This window comes from Chiloscyllium plagiosum, unplaced genomic scaffold, assembly GCF_037043375.1.
Source record: "Chiloscyllium plagiosum isolate Xiang-an unplaced genomic scaffold, Cpla_swu_hap1 HiC_scaffold_6, whole genome shotgun sequence".
Lineage (NCBI taxonomy): Eukaryota > Metazoa > Chordata > Chondrichthyes > Orectolobiformes > Hemiscylliidae > Chiloscyllium > Chiloscyllium plagiosum.
In genome coordinates this window covers 113,042,373-113,062,805 of record NW_028270144.1, presented here as the reverse complement: position 1 = coordinate 113,062,805, position 20,433 = coordinate 113,042,373, and the positions used below count along the sequence as shown (strand labels likewise).

At 45.8% G+C, this 20,433-nt stretch overlaps 1 protein-coding gene across 4 annotated transcripts in view; it reads left to right on the top strand.

Annotated features, from left to right (window-relative positions):
- The window catches only part of oca2 (oculocutaneous albinism II), a 546,847-nt gene that overhangs the window by 210,473 nt on the left and 315,941 nt on the right, over positions 1 to 20,433 (top strand). For 3 of the 4 annotated variants that reach the window (XM_043692289.2, XM_043692287.2, XM_087987810.1), the window contains exon 10: positions 19,399 to 19,470. The exons of the other annotated variant lie outside the window; for it this stretch is intronic. In XM_043692289.2, the coding sequence (XP_043548224.1) occupies positions 19,399 to 19,470 (72 nt within the window). The remainder of the gene's footprint in view (positions 1 to 19,398; positions 19,471 to 20,433) is intronic. 4 annotated transcript variants of the gene reach the window in all.

Genomic DNA, 20,433 nt, shown 5'->3' with positions numbered 1-20,433 from the left:
TTATAACAACAAAAAGTACTAGTCCATTATTGTAATTAGAGTTTGAAGAATCCTCCCATGTAGACAAAAAAATCACCAGTAAAGTTCTTAAATCCACCTTAGTGACCACTCCATCCTGTCTAAGTCGAGTGGAAATGAGCCAGTTCTCCAAAATCTCCTACAGTAAAGTCCATCCTGAAAACAAAATTCAGTCTGTCCTTGTACATCACTCCACGGACAAATCTGATTTCTTGGATAAGGGCAATTAAATAAGGGCAACACAGAGGAGACTTGAATCCTTCTGGAGATGCTTCAAATGGAAGATACTAGTGCACCTGAGCCTGCAGTGCAGCAGCTGCACTAGCAGGCTAGGTGAATGCAGTATTCTTTGCTGCCTCTGCTCCCGCTCAGCTGTTCAATGTAATGTTAGCTTGATGTTAGCTGTGATGTTAGCTTGATCAGTGAACCTTCATATCCCTTAAATGATTGAAAGACAAGGTAAAGCTCACATGGTTTAATGTCCGTAGGAAAGCCACTGACAAAAAGCTTAGCCACCTCCTCTTCACTGTTGTTAGCTTCTTCACTTTTCGTGCTCATGACTGGGGAGCTGATTGAATCCATTGGATCAGGTTATGGAGGGGTGGGCGGTGGTCCGAAGGCATGCTTTACCTGTGAATGGAGAAACTCTGGTGACAATATTAGCTGCTGAAAGTATCTTTGCTCTCTCATTCCTTCCTTGCCAAGGTGGTCATCAGTATGAAGACAGTCACATATTTAACTACACTAAATTTAACTACTTCAATATTCTTTGAATTCTTGAAGTCTCTCTCACTCTGTTCGCTATTTATGACGTTATGAAGTTTTTTACAATCCATCAACATCTAAATTTACTGCCTAAAAAATTCAGTCAATTGTAAACAACAATCAAAGGTTCTAAAATCAACCCCTCTGGTGCCTCCATTCAAGTTATTCAGAAATTATTTTCTTTTAACAAATTGATACTTGGCTAATGTGAAAGCTGTCAGGAAAAGTATTTCAAAAGTCTGGAACAGCAAGAAAACACCAGAATGTTTCCTGGGCTTTAGCAATTGAAGAGGCAGTTTCAGTTCAGATTTAAATCTCAAATATTTGTGGGAAATAAATGCAGAATATCTTGTTAAATGGCTCTACATAATGACTGCTTTTCCACCTTGTTAACCCATTACCATTGCCTCCAGCACACCATTGTTACCTGCAAGTTCTTATCTGATCTGAGTCATGCTCAGCTGATCCTCTTGTTTCACAAAACTCAGAACTTAACTCTTTCCCTCCCTTCTTATACCCTATACACATTCTCAAGCCAATGGTATTCAGTGCATTGTTCATTTGGATAGCCAGTGCAGCCATGACAGGCGAAATGGCTTGATTCTGTGCTGTAATGATACTATGATTACCCACCACTCAATTTTTGTATCCACTGACTTCAGTTGAAAGGAAAAATGGGAGTAATGTGGAATCGTCCTATATATTTCACTCTCATCCATCATTAAAACCACCCAATACTACAATACCTGATTTCTGGAGTACTCATGAGAGACCAGGATGTAAAGCCATCTGTACTTTCAGTTATCCTTTAATTCTTTTATTATTGCCTCTGTTTTCTTCAGTTTGTACAGCTAACATCTTGTGATGATGCTGAACATCGGGAATAACAACCATGTCAATCTGCAACTTTTCTCCACTGTCAGATATGTGAGAAATCACAGTGCATGTTTTCTCTTCTGATGTTGACATATTGAAGTTACTGACTGCTGAACGTAGTCCAATTAGTTGTGGTGCATAAGCTGTGTGGAAGCCAAGTAGAGAACAATACATTCGTTTATGTCAGTAACTAGGGGTCACAATTTCAAAATTGTCAACAAGAGAGCTAGGAGTGCGATGCAGAGAAACGTCTTGCTCAGAGAGTTGGGCTGTGCTGCCTGGGAGAGTGGTGGAGGTGGATTCCTTAGGAGGTTTCAAAAGACAGCTGGATATATATTTGAAAGTGATGAATTTAGAGGGCTACAGAGACAAGGCTGGAGAACAGGATTAGCTGGGGAGCTCTCTCAGGAGACAGTGTAGCCACGATGGGTCAAATGGCCTCCTTCTGTACTTTTGGAATGATGGCTCAGTGGTTAGCACTGCTGCCTTACAGTGCCAGGGAAAGGGGTTCGATTCCTGCTTCGGGTGACTGTGTGGAGTTTGCACATCCTCCCCGTGTCTGCATGGGTTTCTTCCGGATGCTCCGGTTTCCTCCCACTGTCCAAAGATGTGTAGGTTAGGTGAATTGGCCAAGTTAAATTGCCTGTAGTGTTAGGTGCATTAGTCAGGGGCAAAGGTAGGGGAATGTGTCTTGGTGGGTTACTCTTTGGAGGGTCAGTGTGGACTTTTTGGGCCAAATGGCCTGTTTCCACACTGTAGGGAATCTAAAATTCTTTCATTCTGTGAATCTGTCAAGACTGCAAGCCCTTGCTTGATGTGGGCAAAACTTCTTCCTGATGCTGGACAAAAAATTGTATTTGTGTCAGAGAGAAGGGTGGAGTGGATAAGTGGGAAGGAAGATAGGCAGGTAGGACAAGTCATGGGGACAGTGCTGAGCTGGAAGTTTGGAGCTGGGGTGAGGTGGGAGAGGGGAAATGAGGAAACTGGTGAAGTCCACATTGATGCCCTGGGGTTGAAGTGTTCCGAGGAGGAAGATGAGGCGTTCTTCCTCCAGGCGTCGGATGGTGAGGGAGCGGCGGGGAAGGAGGCCCAGGACCTCCATGTCCTCGGCTGAGTGGGAGGGGGAGTTGAAATGTTGGGCCACAGGGCGGTGTGGTTGATTGGTGCGGGTGTCCCAGAGATGTTCCCGAAAGCGCTCTACTAGGAGGCGTCCAGTCTCCCCAATGTAGAGGAGATTGCATCGGGAGCAATGGATACAATAAATGATATTGGTGGGTGTGCAGGTAAAACTTTGATGTATGTGGAAGGCTCCTTTGGGGCCTTGGATGGAGGTGAGGGAGGAGGTGTGGGCGCAGGTTTTGCAATTCCTGCGGTGGCAGGGGAAGGTGCCAGGACGGGAGGATGGGTTGTTGGAGGGCGTGGACTTGACCAGGTAGTCACGGAGGGAACAGACTTTGCGGAAGGCGGAAAGAGGTGGGGAGGGAGATATATCCCTGGTGGTGGGGTCTTTTTGGAGGTGGCGGAACTGTCAGCGGATGATTTGGTTTATGCGAAGGTTGGTAGGGTGAAAGGTGAGCACCAGGGGGGTTCTGTCCTTGTTACGGTTGGAGGAGTGGGCTATTGGCAATATGCATTGGAGGGTATCTTTAACCACGTGGGAAGGGAAATTGCAGTCTCTAAAGAAGGTGGCCATCTGGTGTGTTCTGTGGTGGAACTGGCCCTCCTGGGAGCAGATACGGCAGAGGCGGAGGAATTGGGAATACGGGATGGCATTTTTGCAGGAGGTAGGATGGGAAGAGGTGTAATCCAGGTAGCTGTGGGAGTCGGTGGGTTTGTAAAAAATGTCGGTTGTGTTAAGTCGGTCGTTATTAATGGAGATGGAGAGGTCCAGGAAGGGGAGGGATGTGTCAAAGATGGTCCAGGTAAATTTAAGGTCAGGGTGGAATGTATTAGTGAAATTGATGAATTGCTCAACCTCCTTGCGGGAGCACGAGGTGGCGCCAATGCAGTCATCAATGTAGCGGAGGAAGAGGTGGGGAGTGGTGCCGGTGTAATTACGGAAGATGGACTGCTGTATGTAGCCATCAAAGAGACAGACACAGCTGGGGCCCATACGGGTGCCCATGGCTACCCCTTTCGTCTGGAGGAAGTGGGAGGATTCGAAGGAGAAATTGTTTACCTGAGAAACATATCAGCCATGATTTAATGGTGGAGCAGACAATGGGCCAAATGTCCTAATTTTGCTTCTGTATCTTATTGTCTATTGATTTCGTGGTCTGAAAGGTGATCTGATAGAGGGTTTCAAAATTATGAGCGAGCTTGATTGGTTAGATAGGGAGAAACTGTTCCCACTTGTAAAAGGATCAAAAAACAGAGAGCACCAATTTAAAGTGATTTGCAAGAAGAGCAAATGTGATGAATGAAAAGACATTTTCATCCAGCGAGTCGCTGTGGTATGGAATGCATTGCCTGAGGAAGTTTGGTAGAAGCAGGTTCAATGAGGCATTTATAGGATATTATATGATGATTTGGGTGGAAATAATGTGCAAGGGCTTGGGAAGAAAGCAGGTAAATTGCAGCAGGTAATGATTCTGGTTTTAAGAGCTGGTATAGACAGGATGGTTGAGTGGTTTCTTTCTGCTACTGCTATTTTGAGGCTAATGACCAGAATGAAAGCAAATGCTGCTGGCAGTCACTGGAAAATTGAATAGAGGGAAGGCTGGAAATACTGGGAAGGTCAAGTGTCATGTGGAGAGTTAACAGGTGAGAGCTGAATTTTTTCAAAGCCCACCGACTTGCAGAAAGGACCCAATGTTACAGATCAATGACCATCTAGTGAAGCTGTGTTGGTCAGCTCAGTTGGCTAGATGGCTGGTTTGTGATGCAGACCCATCCCAACTCCTTCTCAACTCTCTCGCCTCACTTGAGATATGGTGATCCTCAGTTAATCCACCCACCAGTTGTCTCTTTCTAACAAGAGAGTAGCGCAATGGTCTGGTAAGACTGTGGTGACTTTACCTTTACCAGAACTGGAGAAGATGGAGGCAAATGGGGAAGTGATGGCTGAGAGGTATTATCCTGGGACTGTTAATCCAGAGACCAGGTAATCCAGGGGACCCAGGATTAAATCCCACCATGACAGATGGAAGAATTTTAATTTAAAAAAAATCTGGAATGAAGTGTTTAAGGATGACCATGAAACCATTGATGGTTGTTGGGGAAGAAACCATCTGGGTCACCAATGCCTTTTAGAGAGGGAAACTGCTGTCCTTACCTTGTCTGGCCTACATTGTGACTCCAGACTCTCAACAATGTGGTTGACTCTTAACTTCCATCTGGGCAATTAGGGATAGCCAATCAGCGACACCCTCATCCTCTGAATGAATAATAAAAATAAAGTTTATCGCAAGCACAGAAGAAGCTTTGTAGGAAAGAATAAATGGAATTTCAGAGATATTCTGAAGGGCAGGATGCATTTAATATCAAAACTGATGGTGTAAGACAAACATTGTAGGGAAGGGTAAAGAAACCAAAACAATGTGCCTGCACTGGAACCAACTTGCCTGGTTTGCCGTTACTCGTTTTCCGCAGTTTAAACTTGGCACTTGAATTAACTCTACAGAGGCCAGTATCCCATCACCAAGTCACCCTTTATTTCCACATGAACACTCCTGACACTAATGCGGCTCTCAGCCAGCTCTGACTGAGCTCCTGTTAATATGTATCAGCCAGGACTCCCTTATTGGGCTGTTTTAGAATTTAAAATTAGATTTGTTGTCACATCTACTCAAGTATAGGAGTACAGTGGAAAGTTCACAATGTCGCCTCTCACGGCCCCATCTTAGATACAAAATACCTAGATAAAATCTTAATGCAAAATAGAGAAATGAAGAAAAATAGCGACATTACCTTACAGTGATTCATAGTATAAGTTAGAAAATACAAAATAGAGTTAAAAGGATAAACATTACAGTCAGATAAACAGATTACAGATAAACATTACATTTCAGTGGATCAGCACAGGGGCTTCCACGTAAGATCTGCCCGGGTTGTCAAACTGCGGATCGCCCGCACTGTTCCCCAATTCAACATTCAGCTCCACTCCGCTCCCAGGCCCTTCGCTCCGTGTATCCATCTCCACTCCGCTCCACATCTCCATCTCCACTCCGCTCCACATCTCCATCTCCACTCCGCTCCACATCTCCGTCTCCACTCCGCTCCACGTCTCCATCTCCACGTCTCCATCTCCACTCCGCTCCGTGTCTCCATCTCCACACCGCTCCGTGTCTCCATCTCCACTCCGCTCCACGTCTCCATCTCCACTCCGCTCCACGTCTCCATCTCCACTCCGCTCCGTGTCTCCATCTCCACTCCGCTCCGTGTCTACATCTCCAATCCGCTCCGTGTCTCCATTTCCACTCCGCTCCGTGTCTCGATCTCCACTCCGCTCCACGTCTCCATCTCCACTCCGCTCCACGTCTCCATCTCCACTCCGCTCCAGGTCTCCATCTTCGCTCCAGGTCTCCATCTCCACTCCGCTCCGTGTCTCCATCTCCACTCCGCTCCGTGTCTCCATCTCCACTCCGCTCCACGTCTCCACCTTCACTCCGCTCCACGTCTCCAGCTCCACTCCAGGTCTCCATCTCCACTCCGCTCCGTGTCTCCATCTCTACTCCGCTTCACGTCTCCATCTCCACTCCGCTCCACGTCTCCATCTCCACACCGCTCCACGTCTCCGTCTCCATCTCCACTCCGCTCCGTGTCTCCATCGCCACTCCGCTCCGTGTCTCCATCTCCACTCCGCTCCACGTCTCCATCTCCACTCCGCTCCACGTCTCCATCTCCACTCCGCTGCACGTCTCCATCTCCACACCGCTCCGTGTCTCCATCTCCACACCGCTCCACGTCTCCATCTCCACTCCGCTCCGTGTCTCCATCTCTACTCCGCTTCACGTCTCCATCTCCACTCCGCTCCACGTCTCCATCTCCACACCGCTCCACGTCTCCGTCTCCATCTCCACTCCGCTCCGTGTCTCCATCTCCACTCCGCTCCGTGTCTCCATCTCCACTCCGCTCCACGTCTCCATCTCCACTCCGCTCCACGTCTCCATCTCCACTCCGCTCCACGTCTCCATCTCCACACCGCTCCGTGTCTCCATCTCCACACCGCTCCGTGTCTCCATCTCCACACCGCTCCACGTCTCCATCTCCACTCCGCTCCACGTCTCCATCTCTACACCGCTCCACATCTCCATCTCCACACCGCTCCGTGTCTCCATCTCTACTCCGCTCCACATCTCCATCTCCACTCCACTCCGCTCCACGTCTCCATCTCCACACCGCTCCGTGTCTCCATCTCTACTCTGCTCCACGTCTCCATCTCTACTCCGCTCCACATCTCCATCTCCACTCCACCCCACATCTCCATCTCCACTCCGCTCCGTGTCTCCATCTCCACTCCACTCCACGTCTCCATCTCCACACCGCTCCGTGTCTCCATCTCCACTCCGCTCCACGTCTCCATCTCCACTCCGCTCCGTGTCTCCATCTCCACTCCGCTCCACATCTCCATCTCCACACCGCTCCGTGTCTCCATCTCCACACCGCTCCGTGTCTCCATCTCCACTCCGCTCCACGTCTCCATCTCCACTCCGCTCCGTGTCTCCATCTCCACTCCGCTCCACATCTCCATCTCCACACCGCTCCGTGTCTCCATCTCCACACCGCTCCGTGTCTCCATCTCCACACCGCTCCGTGTCTCCATCTCCACTCCGCTCCACGTCTCCAGCTCCACTCCGCTCCACGTCTCCAGCTCCACTCCGCTCCACGTCTCCATCTCCACTCCGCTCCACGTCTCCATCTCCACTCCGCTCCACGTCTCCATCTCCACTCCGCTCCACGTCTCCATCTCCACTCCGCTCCACGCCTCCATCTCCACTCCGCTCCACGTCTCCATCTCCACTCCGCTCCGTGTCTCCATCTCCACTCCGCTCCACGTCTCCATCTCCACTCCACTCCATGTCTCCACCTTTACTCCGCTCCACGTCTCCAGCCTGCTCCACTCCAGGCCACCATCTCTGCTCTACTCAGGCTCTCACCCACTCCACGGTAAAACTTTTTTTTCTTTTTTAAAACAAATACTTTAAAATCTTGAAAAAAAAGAGGAAGGAAAAGAAAAAAGAAAAAGCAGACAGATGGATGCTGCCTACTCTGTTTCCACCATCTTGAATTAATGTGGTCCAATCAGGAAACCTGTATTCTGGGAGTTCACCTGGCTGACCACGTTACAATCACTAGAACACTCATCCATTTGATGATGTTATGTTGCTTAGTTTCTACATTACTGCATGACATTTGACCAGATGAAGAGCTCTGCCTCATTTTGAATTCACCTCTGGTGCACTTGTTCTCCTAGGATTAATAGCACATCAGTTTGGATGAATATCTTTCTGTACTCTGTAACTTAATTACTTGATCGGTAGTATTAACATTGCATTTTGTTGCTGGTTGATTTAGGCACATGTACAAGGCATCTGTGGATCAAATTGTGTCTGAATATGATTTATATATTAGATTTTAATTTGCTTTTCTAAGTCAGTTGAGGCTTTTTTTAGCAATTTCATGACTCAGACATTTGGGGTGAAATGCAATTTTGATAAAATTAGTGTGTTCTGAGTCCCCACCAATGTTTAGTTTTACCTGCAGTGTGGTAGATTTTGACTTTGAGGAAGAGTATGAAATGAGTTGATAATGTGCAAGCAGCCCATCTTATTGGCTGGGTTTTCATGGAGTCAGGATACTTTGCAGACCTTTAACAATGTTGTTTTGCAGCCAAGTTGCAGGATTCCCAGTCCCATTCCCGGTGCACCCTAATCTTTGTCAGGATAAGATATCCAGGCAGTAGAGCCATAGGAATTGAGAACTGGGTGCTTGTTTGATGATCACTAATTGCTCTCTTCAACATCTGACCCACATGTCAGCTTTTTCACAATAATCAGCCAAGCTCCTGAAGCAGAAGGTTGTGGGTTCACCCATACTTCTGGCTGACATGCCAATGTAGTGCAGAGGGAGAGCTGCATTGCCAAAGGTGCTACCCTGCTGATGAGTTGTTAAGCTGAGGATCTGCCAGCTGTCTCAGATTGACATAGAGTCATTGAGATGTACAACATGGAAACAGACTCTTCGGTACAACTCATCCATGTCGACAAGACATCCTGAATTAATCTAGTCCCATTTGCCAACATATAGAACATAGAACATAGAACAATATAGCACAGAACAGGCCCTTCGGCCCACGATGTTGTGCCGAACATTTGTCCTAGCTTAAGCACCTATCCATGTACCTATCCAATTGCCGCTTAAAGGTCACCAATGATTCTGACTCTGCCACTCCCACAGGCAGCGCATTCCATGCCCCCACCACTCTCTGGGTAAAGAACCCACCCCTGACATCTCCCCTATACCTTCCACCCTTCACCTTAAATTTATGTCCCCTTGTAACACTCTGTTGTACCCGGGGAAAAAGTTTCTGACTGTCTACTCTATCTATTCCTCTGATCATCTTATAAACCTCTATCAAGTCACCCCTCATCCTTCGCCGTTCCAACGAGAAAAGGCCTAGCACTCTCAACCTATCCTCGTACGACCTATTCTCCATTCCAGGCATCATCCTGGTAAATCTTCTCTGCACCCTCTCCAAAGCTTCCACATCTTTCCTAAAGTGAGGCAACCAGAACTGCACACAGTACTCCAAATGTGGCCTAACCAAAGTCCTGTACAGCTGCAACATCACTTCACGACTCTTGAATTCAATCCCTCTGCTAATGAACGCTAATACACCATAGGCCTTCTTACAAGCTCTATCCACCTGAGTGGCAACTTTCAAAGATCTATGAATATAGACCCCAAGATCCCTCTGTTCCTCCACCTCACTAAGAACCCTACCGTTAACCCTGTATTCCGCATTCTTATTTGTCTTTCCAAAATGGACAACCTCACACTTGGCAGGGTTGAACTCCATCTGCCACTCCTCAGCCCAGCTCTGCATCATATCTAAGTCCCTTTGCAGCCGACAACAGCCCTCCTCACCATGCTGGCTGTCCCTAATCAAGCAGTGTCTTTCCAGATACTCATAAATCCTATCCCTCAGTACCCTTTCCATTATTTTGCCTACCACCGAAGTAAGACTAACTGGCCTGTAATTCCCGGGGTTATCCCTATTCCCTTTTTTGAACAGGGGCACAACATTCGCCACTCTCCAATCCCCTGGTACCACCCTCGTTGACAGTGAAGACAAAAAGATCATTGCCAACGGTACTGCAATTTCCTCTCTTGCTTCCCACATAATCCTAGGATATATCCCGTCAGGCCCGGGGGACTTGTCTATCCTCAAGTTGTTCAAAATGTCCAACACATCTTCCTTCCTAACAAGTATCTCCTCTAGCTTACCAGTCCGTTTCACACTCTCCTCTTCAACAATATGGTCCCTCTCGTTCGTAAATACTGAAGAAAAGTACTCATTCAAGACCTCTCCTATCTCTTCCGACTCAATACACAGTTTCCCACTACTGTCCTTGATCAGACCTACCCTCGTTCTCGTCATTCTCATGTTTCTCACATACGCATAAAATGCCTTGGGGTTATCCTTGATCCTATCCGCCAAAGAGATATTTCATGTCCTCTCTTAGCTCTCCTAATCCCTTTCTTCAGCTCCCTCCTGGCTATCCTGTATCCCTCCACTGCTCTGTCTGAACCCTGTTTCTTCAACCTTATGTAAGCCTCCTTCTTCCTCTTTACAAGACATTCAACCTCCCTCGTCAACCAAGGTTCCCTCACACGACCATTTCTTCCCTGCCTGACAGGTACATACATATCAAGGACACGTCGTATCTGTTCGTTGAAAAAGTTCCACATTTCCACGACATCCTTCCCTGACAGCCTATCCTCCCAACTTATGCTCCACAGATCCTGTCTTACAGCATTGTAATTACCCTTCCCCCAATTGTAAAACCTACCCTTTTGCAGGCACCTATCTCTCTCCATAACCAAGGTCACAGAATTGTGGTCACCATCACCAAAATGTTCACCCACTAACAAGCCCATCACTTGTCCCGGTTCGTTACCAAGTACCAAATCCAATATGGCCTCCCCTCTGGTCGGACAATCTACATACTGAGATAGAAAAGCTTCCTGGACACACTGCACAAACACTGCCCCATCCAATCTACTTGATCTAAAGAGCTTCCAATCAATATTTGGGAAGTTGAAATCGCCCATGACTACTACCCTTTGACTTCTGCACCTTTCCAAAATCTGTTTCCCAATCTGTTTCTCCACATCTCTGCTGCTATTGGTGGGCCTATAGTAAACACCCAACAAGGTGACTGCACCTTTCCTATTTCTGACTTCAGCCCATACTACCTCCAACACTTGGCCCAATCCCTCTAAACCCTTCCTACTCATATGCCCATCCAGATGCATTTTAAATGTTGTAATTGTACCAGCCTCCCCAACTTCCTCTGGCAGCTCATTCCCTACATGCACCACCCTCTGCCTGAAAACGTTGCCCCTTCGGTCCCTTTTAAATATTTTTCCTCTCACCCTAAACCTATAATGTGAAGGTTCCGGTAAATAAACCTGTTGGTCCATAAACTGGTGTTGTGTGAGTTTTAACTTTGTCCACCCTAAACCTATGCCCTCTCGTTCTGGACTCCCCCACCCTGGGGAAGAGACCTTGTCTATTTATCCTATTCATACCCCTCATGTTTTTATAAACCTCTATGAGGTCACCCCTCAGCCTCTGACACTCCAGGGAAAACAGCTCAGCCTGTTCAGCCTCTCTTTTTAGCTCAAGCCCTCCAACCCTGGCAAAATCCTTTGTAAATCTTCTCTGAACCCGTTCACGTTTCATAAGATCCTTCCGATAGCCCATGACACTAGTTGCAGGAGAGTTCACCCCTTGACATGCCCAATAGCTATTCCTCAAGCAGCATTGCTAAAAGCAGTCATTATCACATTAGTGTGTGGGAGAATATGCTGTAGGATCTTTGCCGGTTGTGTTTCTGACATTGAAGAAGCTAATACTTCAGACGCTGTAAAATACTCTGGGCTGTACCGAATACATGCAAATTGCTATAAAAATGTAAATCACTCTTTTGTATTGTGTGATATCAACTGAGTTGGTGCAGTCTGAAGATGAACTCTAGTTACCAGTGTGTACTGCAGCACCACACTCTGCATTTACTCAGTAAGCCTTAGTAGAGATCATCGACAAACCCTCATTAAAAAATTCCAGTCATGTTGTTTCCAGAGTGTTTGCAGAGAGTTTCTAGGCACATTTGTCACAACATTGACAGTGTACGTTTTTCCTTTAATTACCTCAGACTGCAACAGCAGTCACCTGTAAAGAATTTTACCGTTTAAAGATTAAAGAAGACACATTTCCCTAATATCCTCATTAGCAACAATAAGTGCATTCCTCTCACAACTTAAACATTTCTCAGGGCAGTCTGCCGTGTCTTCAGTCTATAGAATAACATTAACATTGTGTTTCCTATTGTACGCACAGTTTATAATTACTGCTTCATACCTTTTCATCAATAAGGCAAGGGGGAGGATTATTGTATGCACTGAATTGAACAAAAGTAGTTTTGAAATTTTTGAGGAGAAAGTGAGGTCTGCAGATGCTGGAGATCAGAGCTGGAAATGTGTTGCTGGAAAATCGCAGCAGGTCAGGCAGCATCCAGGGAACAGGAGAATCGACGTTTCGGGCATAAGCCCTTCTTCAGGAAAAGAAGGGCTTATGCCCGAAACGTCGATTCTCCTGTTCCCTGGATGCTGCCTGACCTGCTGCGCTTTTCCAGCAACACATTTCCAGCTCTAGTTTTGAAATTTGCCCAGTTTGGGAACGACTTTCTTTGCAAGTTCAGTTGGAGGGACCAAGCATTGTAGAACAAAGAATAAGTCACTCTACTGGCTCCTTACTGCTGTATACCCCTTCAAAGGCTTTTCTACCAGAAGCAGAATAATACATGTAGTTTTACCTGCCCATGCTGTGACACATATCTGCAATTTAAATTTCATGCTTTTACCATTTCCATTAAATTAGATGTTTGAATATTGTGCAATAGTTACACGATACAAATGTGATTGCTGTCGAAGGATATACATATTATTTCAAATACAGTGGGCAGAATCCTAGAGGCCTGAATGTTGTAAGCTATGGTGAGAAACCTGAGAGAATCATGTGAGAAACCTAGTGAAGCCTTTCTCGATGTTGGGAGCAACTTGCTGCATTTTCTAGTGAAGTTCCAGATGTTGAGGTGAGATTCTTGCTGGGCAGCAGCAGTTTAGGGTGGATTATTGCTGGTTAATGATCTTATTAACTCCACATCTCACCTCCATTAAGGTGCAGTCTCCGAATCTACCAGGTGCTACAGGAAGCAAGACGTCCCGCTAGGAAGGTCCGAGCAGGGACCTGGTGACTTTGGGTACCTGCTTGTTCCTGTGGACCACCATCTTGGACACTAGGAGTTAATGTCTCAGAACATGCTCCTGAATACCTGTTGGTCTGACCACTATCCCACACCATCTCATATTCTGCCATTTGATTCCTGCCAGCCTCTCGGCACACTCATGGTGCCTCCCCAATTCACTTCCATGACACTGCGGCACTTTCAGGTGCATTAAAATGCTGCTGGAGGGACACTTTATGCATAGGATCAGGCTATGGATTGGACAGGCTGTGCTTCAGGGCTGTTTGCTTCTCACATGTTTAGCCAACCTGGATACTTCTAACGTCCCTGCCTTGCTTTTATGCTTCTGATACCATTCATGCCCTCTCCTCCCCCAGCTAGAGGTACCAGACTGACAGCACTTCTGTCTAAGCCATTTAAAGTAGGCACAAGGCAGGAAGTTTGTTGTACTTGCCAGCATTCCTCAGTCAAGTGAAAGATGACACCCTTTAGTCAGGGGGCCCTGACTGGTCTAGGAAGTGAATGGCAGCCACTGATATCAGTCCAGAGGCTCAGACACTGTCAGTCAGTCAGTCACTGTGGCAGTAAGGATCCAAGGTCCTTTTCTCAAAGAGGATGGGGAGCTCACTGACAGGCAGTCCATCAGCCATCTTGTTTCTCACTCAATTAGACAAAGGGATGGATTGACCGAGATGTAAGTGGGTGACACAGCTGTTCAAGCTGGTGGGGGAGAAGTGACGAGGTGTCTTGGGCGAGTAAGTAGGCAGCATAGAGGACGTAAAGTGTTGGGAAGATAGGTGACGAGGGTGGGTGAGTGAGCGCTAGAAAATGTTGCATGAAATAGTGAGCGGAGTAAGGAATGAGTCTTGCTGGGAGGTGGGTGCTGTAGCAGATGGAGTGAGCGTTGAGTATCGGAGAAAAGAGATCATTGACCTTCTCCCTTCAATGTTGGGCATTCCTCTGGACCATGGTCACTATACTGACCTTATGGGCAACCTCAGACCAGGCTGGCATGATCTGATGGCATGGCCTCCTCTGCCAGTCCTCTCTATCACCTTTTCCTCCACACTTCCAGGTGCCCATCCACAAAGCAGAGCACCAGTTTCCTCATATCTGCCAAGTCTAGGGAAATATATCACAAACTGTGCAGGCAACCCTAGGCCTGTTGAAGATGCATGGTTACCGGAGATGCCAGTCTATTCTGGGTACACTGAGTCATAGAATTGAACTAGTATCGGACATGAATGGCACCTTTGGGGTGGGATAGGTAGTCAATAAAAAGGGTTCTGGATGATAGTACAAATAAACATGCTAGTCCTCATGAACAGAAACCCTCCGTGAAACTTGACAGAATTGAGACATAGCCAAAAGATGTAAGACTCAGACCAGTGTATTGGGAGAGATAAGAGTTAGCTTTCAAATATGTAGACAGTGAGCTGTGTCAATGGTGATACAAAAGAAATCTTATGTAAGAAGCTCTTGTAGACATTGACTTAAATCTAAGACTGTAAATAGTTCACAGATTGTTAAGTCAATAGGAATTTTAAAGAGACTTTCTACCCCAGCAGCTTTTTTAAGGCTGAGGAGCACCCAAGCACTTGCATGATTATTGCCGCAAGAACCGATGTTGGCAGTGAGTTTGAGACCTGTCATCAGGACAGAGATGTGAGTGAAAGTTCATTGGCAATGCCAGAAATGGGACAGAGCATTTCCCCCCTCACAAGGCCGAGAAAATTATAGGAGGTTAGACCAGCTCAGTAAAATAATGAAGAAAGAAATGGAAACTCATTTGTATAATAGAAACTTTCTGTTCTGGTGGGAGAAGATGAAGAAACAGGAGCACCTTATTTCTGATGACAAGGAAACCATTAATAGTCTGGACTAGCAAACCATTTGTAGCAGATAATAAAAGGGAGAAAGAGCTGACATTCTGTCATCAGTCTGACAACGCCAACGAAATAGTGAGAGACTACATCTGGAGTTCTGTGAAATGTAGTGGTCTCCTTATTTATGGAAGGTTGAAAATACATTACAAGCAGGTCAACAAAAGTTTACCAGACTAATTATTGGAGTGGGCAGCCTGACTTCAGAGTTAGACAGGTTGGGCTTGTAGCCACTGGAGTTTATAGGAGTTAGAGTTAACTTTGTGAAACTTTTACGATCTTGAGGGGCCTTGACTGGATAGATGCGGATGTTTTCTCTTGTGGGGAAGAAATGATGCAGATGAGGAGATTTTGTTTTCCTCAGACTTGTAAGCCTGTGGAAGCCTCTTCCTCAAAACATGGTGGAATGAGAATCCTTGAATAATTTTTAATGCAGAAATGGATAGATCTTTGGGAAACAAGGGAGTGAGGAATGTTGAGTTGAGGTACAATCTGATATTAATATTCCTATTAAAGGGCAGAACAGACTCAAGGAGCCTATTCCTTCTCTCCACTACCATTTTTGTATGAAACTAATGATTCACAGAATGCCGTTGAAAACCTGGGCAATATCGATCCTCAGCCACTTCTGAGGGAGCTACAAATAAGACTTTGGAGATCGGTGAACCTACCAAAATGTTTATGAGACAGAAAGTTTTGGCAGGAAATGGAAGAGGATGCAAATATTATCTGAAGACAGACGCTTGGGGCAGGTTGTAGTGTGAAAGGTTAACTCTCAAATCAGGAAGTTTAAGCTACATCATGAGTGATGGAAAAGATCACATGGAAGTGACAGGAAAGAGAGATGCTCCTAAATGTAAGAGAATAACTGGTTCATAATTAAACAGTAACCTTAAAAAGACTTTAGACTTCAGCAATCTCTCAACTGCTGTGGAGCACCCAACCTCTTCTCCCACAATAACAGAATTGTAAAGAGAGAAAACACTGACACTACTCCCTGAGAAATGTTTGAGTTTTGAGAGGGACACGCTTATTGTTGGTAATGAGGCTCTCAGGAAAACATGTCTTCTTTAATCTTTAAACAGGAAATTATTTACAGGGGACTGCTGCTGTAGTCCAAGGTAATTACAGGAAAAAGGTCCACTGTCAATGTTGTGCCTACTAATTCTCTGCAAACACTCTGGGAACAACATGATTGGAATCTTTTATTAAGAGTTTGCCTCCGATCCTATGCCACTGATTAGTGAGTAAAATGCAGAGCATTGTTTTTTACTGCATTTAATGGATTTCCAGTTTAATCTTCAGCCAGAAGCTCCAGCTTGTGGTCTGAGCATTTAGCTGCGCACTGACATAATTCCAGCTGGTGTTTGGGTTGCAATCCAAAAGCTCTTCATTTTTTCTGTGTGAGGTTGGGACAGGTATAAATAGAACACAAAGCCAGCCTTGGCACCTGTTGATCTAACTTCCATCCACTGCCAACTGAGTGCAACCCCAGGGATGTCATTTTCTCTGACCCTGGTTCCAGCTGCAGCCTGTTACAACTGAGGCCCAGTGTCAAGGTGGGTCACACTTTCTGGCAGGATGTCTGAGCAGTCAGCCAACATATCCTTCTGGCCAGCTGCCTGGAGGCAGTTTCTCCCAGAAATCTCCCCCTTTTTCTCTTCCCAGTGGAGGGTTTCAGGTTTGAAGGAACCAGAGATACTGCTGAGTTAGCGCAAACCAATGGTAAAAGAATCATAGATTTTTACAGCATATTCGATCTCTCGCAGCTGTATTTGCTGTGAACCACTGGAGCAGAGTTTGATTAAAATAATAAAATTAGCCCACTTTCTAAACTCAGAGCAGCTTGGCTGCCCCTCCAACAACTGCTCCCACTTGGCTGCCATGGTCTCACTGGGTGAACAATGGAAAGCCCTAATGTGCCTGTGGGCAGGTATTCCACTATATTTCTTGTGAAGCTTTGCCAATGGGCCAAAGGAGCAGCACTGAGGAGAGCCCTGGACAATGATTGCAATTCACTTTAAATGAAGGTACTTGGCAGATCTACACTCATGGAATCAAAGCATTTACAGCACAGCATCAGGCCACTCAATCTGTTAATCCTCTGCTGGAGCTAGCTGTTCAGCTAACAAGACCATGCTAAAACCTCTTGTCTGCCCTTTTCTGCATACCTTTTATATTCTTTGTTCTCCTAATACTCTGGAGTAACTCTGGTAGTTCCACAACAATTTATCCATGTACCACTCTATTTAGGAAGACTGAGTTCTGTTATTGCTGTGCTAGTTTCCCTTGGCACTGATATTTTGATATCTGTGCCAATTCTGATGCAAAAAAAAGACAATCAGAATACATTACTGTTGTCAGCTTTTCCATTTAAATTTTCCGTTTAAATATTCAAGCTCTCCAATTGAACAGCTTTGAGCAAGTGTAAAGGAGGGATGCCCATCAGTTAAAATTAATTCCAAGGCTCTCTCGCTCAATACTCAGACGCCAAGCAACATTCAGCCAAAATGAAGGGCTGAAAACAGCCACGAGTGTTGAAGACACACAGAGGATCACTTAGAAGGAGGAGGGTGGGTGACTGGGGTTCAGTCTGCATCGTGTATCGGAACTGTCTGAAATAGTGCAACTTCAAGAGCAAGGCAGAATAAGAAATAGGTTGTGAAGGCAAAGAGTCAGAACCCTCGAGGTTGCTTAATAGTCTCAGAGTCATAGAAATGTACAGCATGGAAACAGGCCCTTCGGTCCAGCTCATTCATGCTGACCAGATATCCCAACCCAACCTAGTCCTATTTGTCAGCACTTGGTCCATGTCCCTCTAAACTCTTGCTATTCAGATACCCATCCAGATGCCTTTTAAATGCTGCAATTGTACCAGCCTCCACCACTTCCTGTGGCAGCTCATTCCATACACATACCACCCACTGCATGAAAAAGTTGCCCCTTAGGTCTCTTTTATGTCTTTCCACTCTCACCCGAAGCCTATGCCCTCTAGTTCTGGACTCCCCCACCCCAGGGAAAGGATCTTGTCTATTTACCCTATCCATGCCCCTCATGATTTTATAAACCTCTATAAGGTCACCCCTCAGCCTCTGACGCTCCAGGGAAAACGGCTCCAGCCTCTGCAGCCTCTTCCTATTACACAAATCCTCTAATCCTCCTTCATAACTTTGCAAATTTTAATGAACAGTAAATCCAAATGTATTAGAGCAAAGCACAGTTTTCCACCCTTAGACTCCCAGCATTTATTAACCTTACCAAGAGCTTGTGGAAAATGCAATAAGTTTAATCATGGGACAATTGTAAAATGTAAAGTGAGATGTTTGCAGCTTGCCCTCCTAAAGTATCCTTCTATCTCCGGTGTATATCACTTCCAGATTTGAGCATCGTCTGCAGTGGTTGTGGAGACCGATTAGCAAGTGGCTGTCACCGATGAATGGCATTGGCCCCAAAATCATTGATTTTGTTTTCTCCTTCTAGTGGGCTTTCTTTTGCTCCATTGCCCACTGCCTTTGACGTCAGCTTTGTCCACAATCTTCCTGACTGAGTGGCTTCAGGCACTTTGGGCTGCAGCATCCCTGCGCAACAACTCTAATCCTGGTCAACTTGAGGTCGTGCTGGAGACATGATTTGATCACAGCATGTTGTCTTGTGTCAATAACAAGCGAAACATAAAACATGCCTTTGGAAGTGTGGGCCCAGTCACTCACATGGTCCAGCCAATAGAATTACTGCTGACTCCCGGGAACACTTGTTGGGGACCCTGCAGTTTGATGTATTTCCATATTCTGTCCCTTGTCTAGCTAGGACATCCTCAATTTTTATATATTAGTCAGAGAAATACATGTACCATCTCAGCCACACGTTTTTGGCATCCTGCTTTGAGGCATCAAGGAAAAACACCCTGGGGTAATTTTGATTTTGGACAATAATGTATGAGTTGACTTTGAATTCATTGCCAAGATCCATTTACCTGACTTAATTACCTTTCAAATGATGTCAATGTGAATGACCACCCAAAGATGTGCGTAACAAGTGTCTGAATCACTGAACGGCAATGTTAGTTACTCAAATGTTGTTTTGAATGTATAGATTGAATTGAATAACTGATACTATGAATGGGTGGTACGGCTGAAGATTTTCATTCATAAGTTTATGTCCAATTTAGTAATTTCTCTTGCTTACGCTCTCTGTCAGAAAGGGACTGAAGGAACAACAGATTAGTGTTACTGAGTCGATGAAACATTGATTTGAAACATATTTCCCCATACTTTCCTCCCCGCACTGCACCATTCTTGCACTCTTAAATAAGGAGATCTACAGATTCTGGTTGATATATTTGATTGACTAATACTGCATTTTGTTGTGTGCTGTGATTTCAGATTGTTCACCGATCTTTGGCTGCTATGTTGGGATCACTGGCAGCTTTGGCTGCCTTGGCTGTGATTGGTGACGTAAGTGTCATCTTCATTCCTAGTAAATCCTTACATTGTTTTTTGTGGAATCTTTCCAAAGACCCTTTAGAAAAGCAGATCTATGATTGACTGTATGATATGGGTATGTCATAGAGTCAGAGAGATGTACAGCATGGAAACAGACCCTTCGGTCCAACCCGACAATGCTGACCAGATATCGCAACCCAATCTAGTCCCACCTGCCAGCAGCTGGCCCATATCCCTCCAAACCCTTCCTATTCATATACCCATCCAAGTGCCTCTTAAATGTTGCAATTGTACCAGCCTCCACCATTTCCTCTGGCAGCTCATTCCATACACATACCACCCTCTGCGTGAAAAAGTTGCTCCATAGGTCTCTTTTATATCTTTCCCCTCTCACCCTAAACTTATGCCCTCTAGTTCTGGACTTCCCGACCCCAGGGAAAAGACTCTGCCTATTTACCCTATCCATGCCCCTCATAATTTTGTAAACCTCTATAAGGTCACCCCTCAGCCTCCAACGCTCCAGGGAAAACAGCCCCAGCCTGTTCAGCCTCTCCCTATAGCACAAATCCTCCAACCCTGGCAACATCCTTGTAAATGTTTTCTGAACCCTTTCAAGTTTCACAACGTCCTTCCAATAGGAAGGAGACCAGAATTGCACGCAATATTCCAGCAGTGGCCTAACCAATATCCTGTACAGCCATGTCATGACCTCCCAACTCCTGTACTCAGTACTCTGACCAATAAAGGAAAGCATACCAAACACCTTCTTCACTATCCTATCTACCTGCGACTCCACTTTCAAGGAGCTATGAACCTGCACTCCAAGGTCTCTTTGTTCAGCAACACTCCCGAGGACCTTCTCATTAAGTGTATAAGTCCTGCTAAGATTTGCTTTCCCAAAATGCAGCACCTCGCATTTATCTGAATTAAACTCCATCTGCCACATCTTAGCACATTGGCCCATCAGGTCAAGAT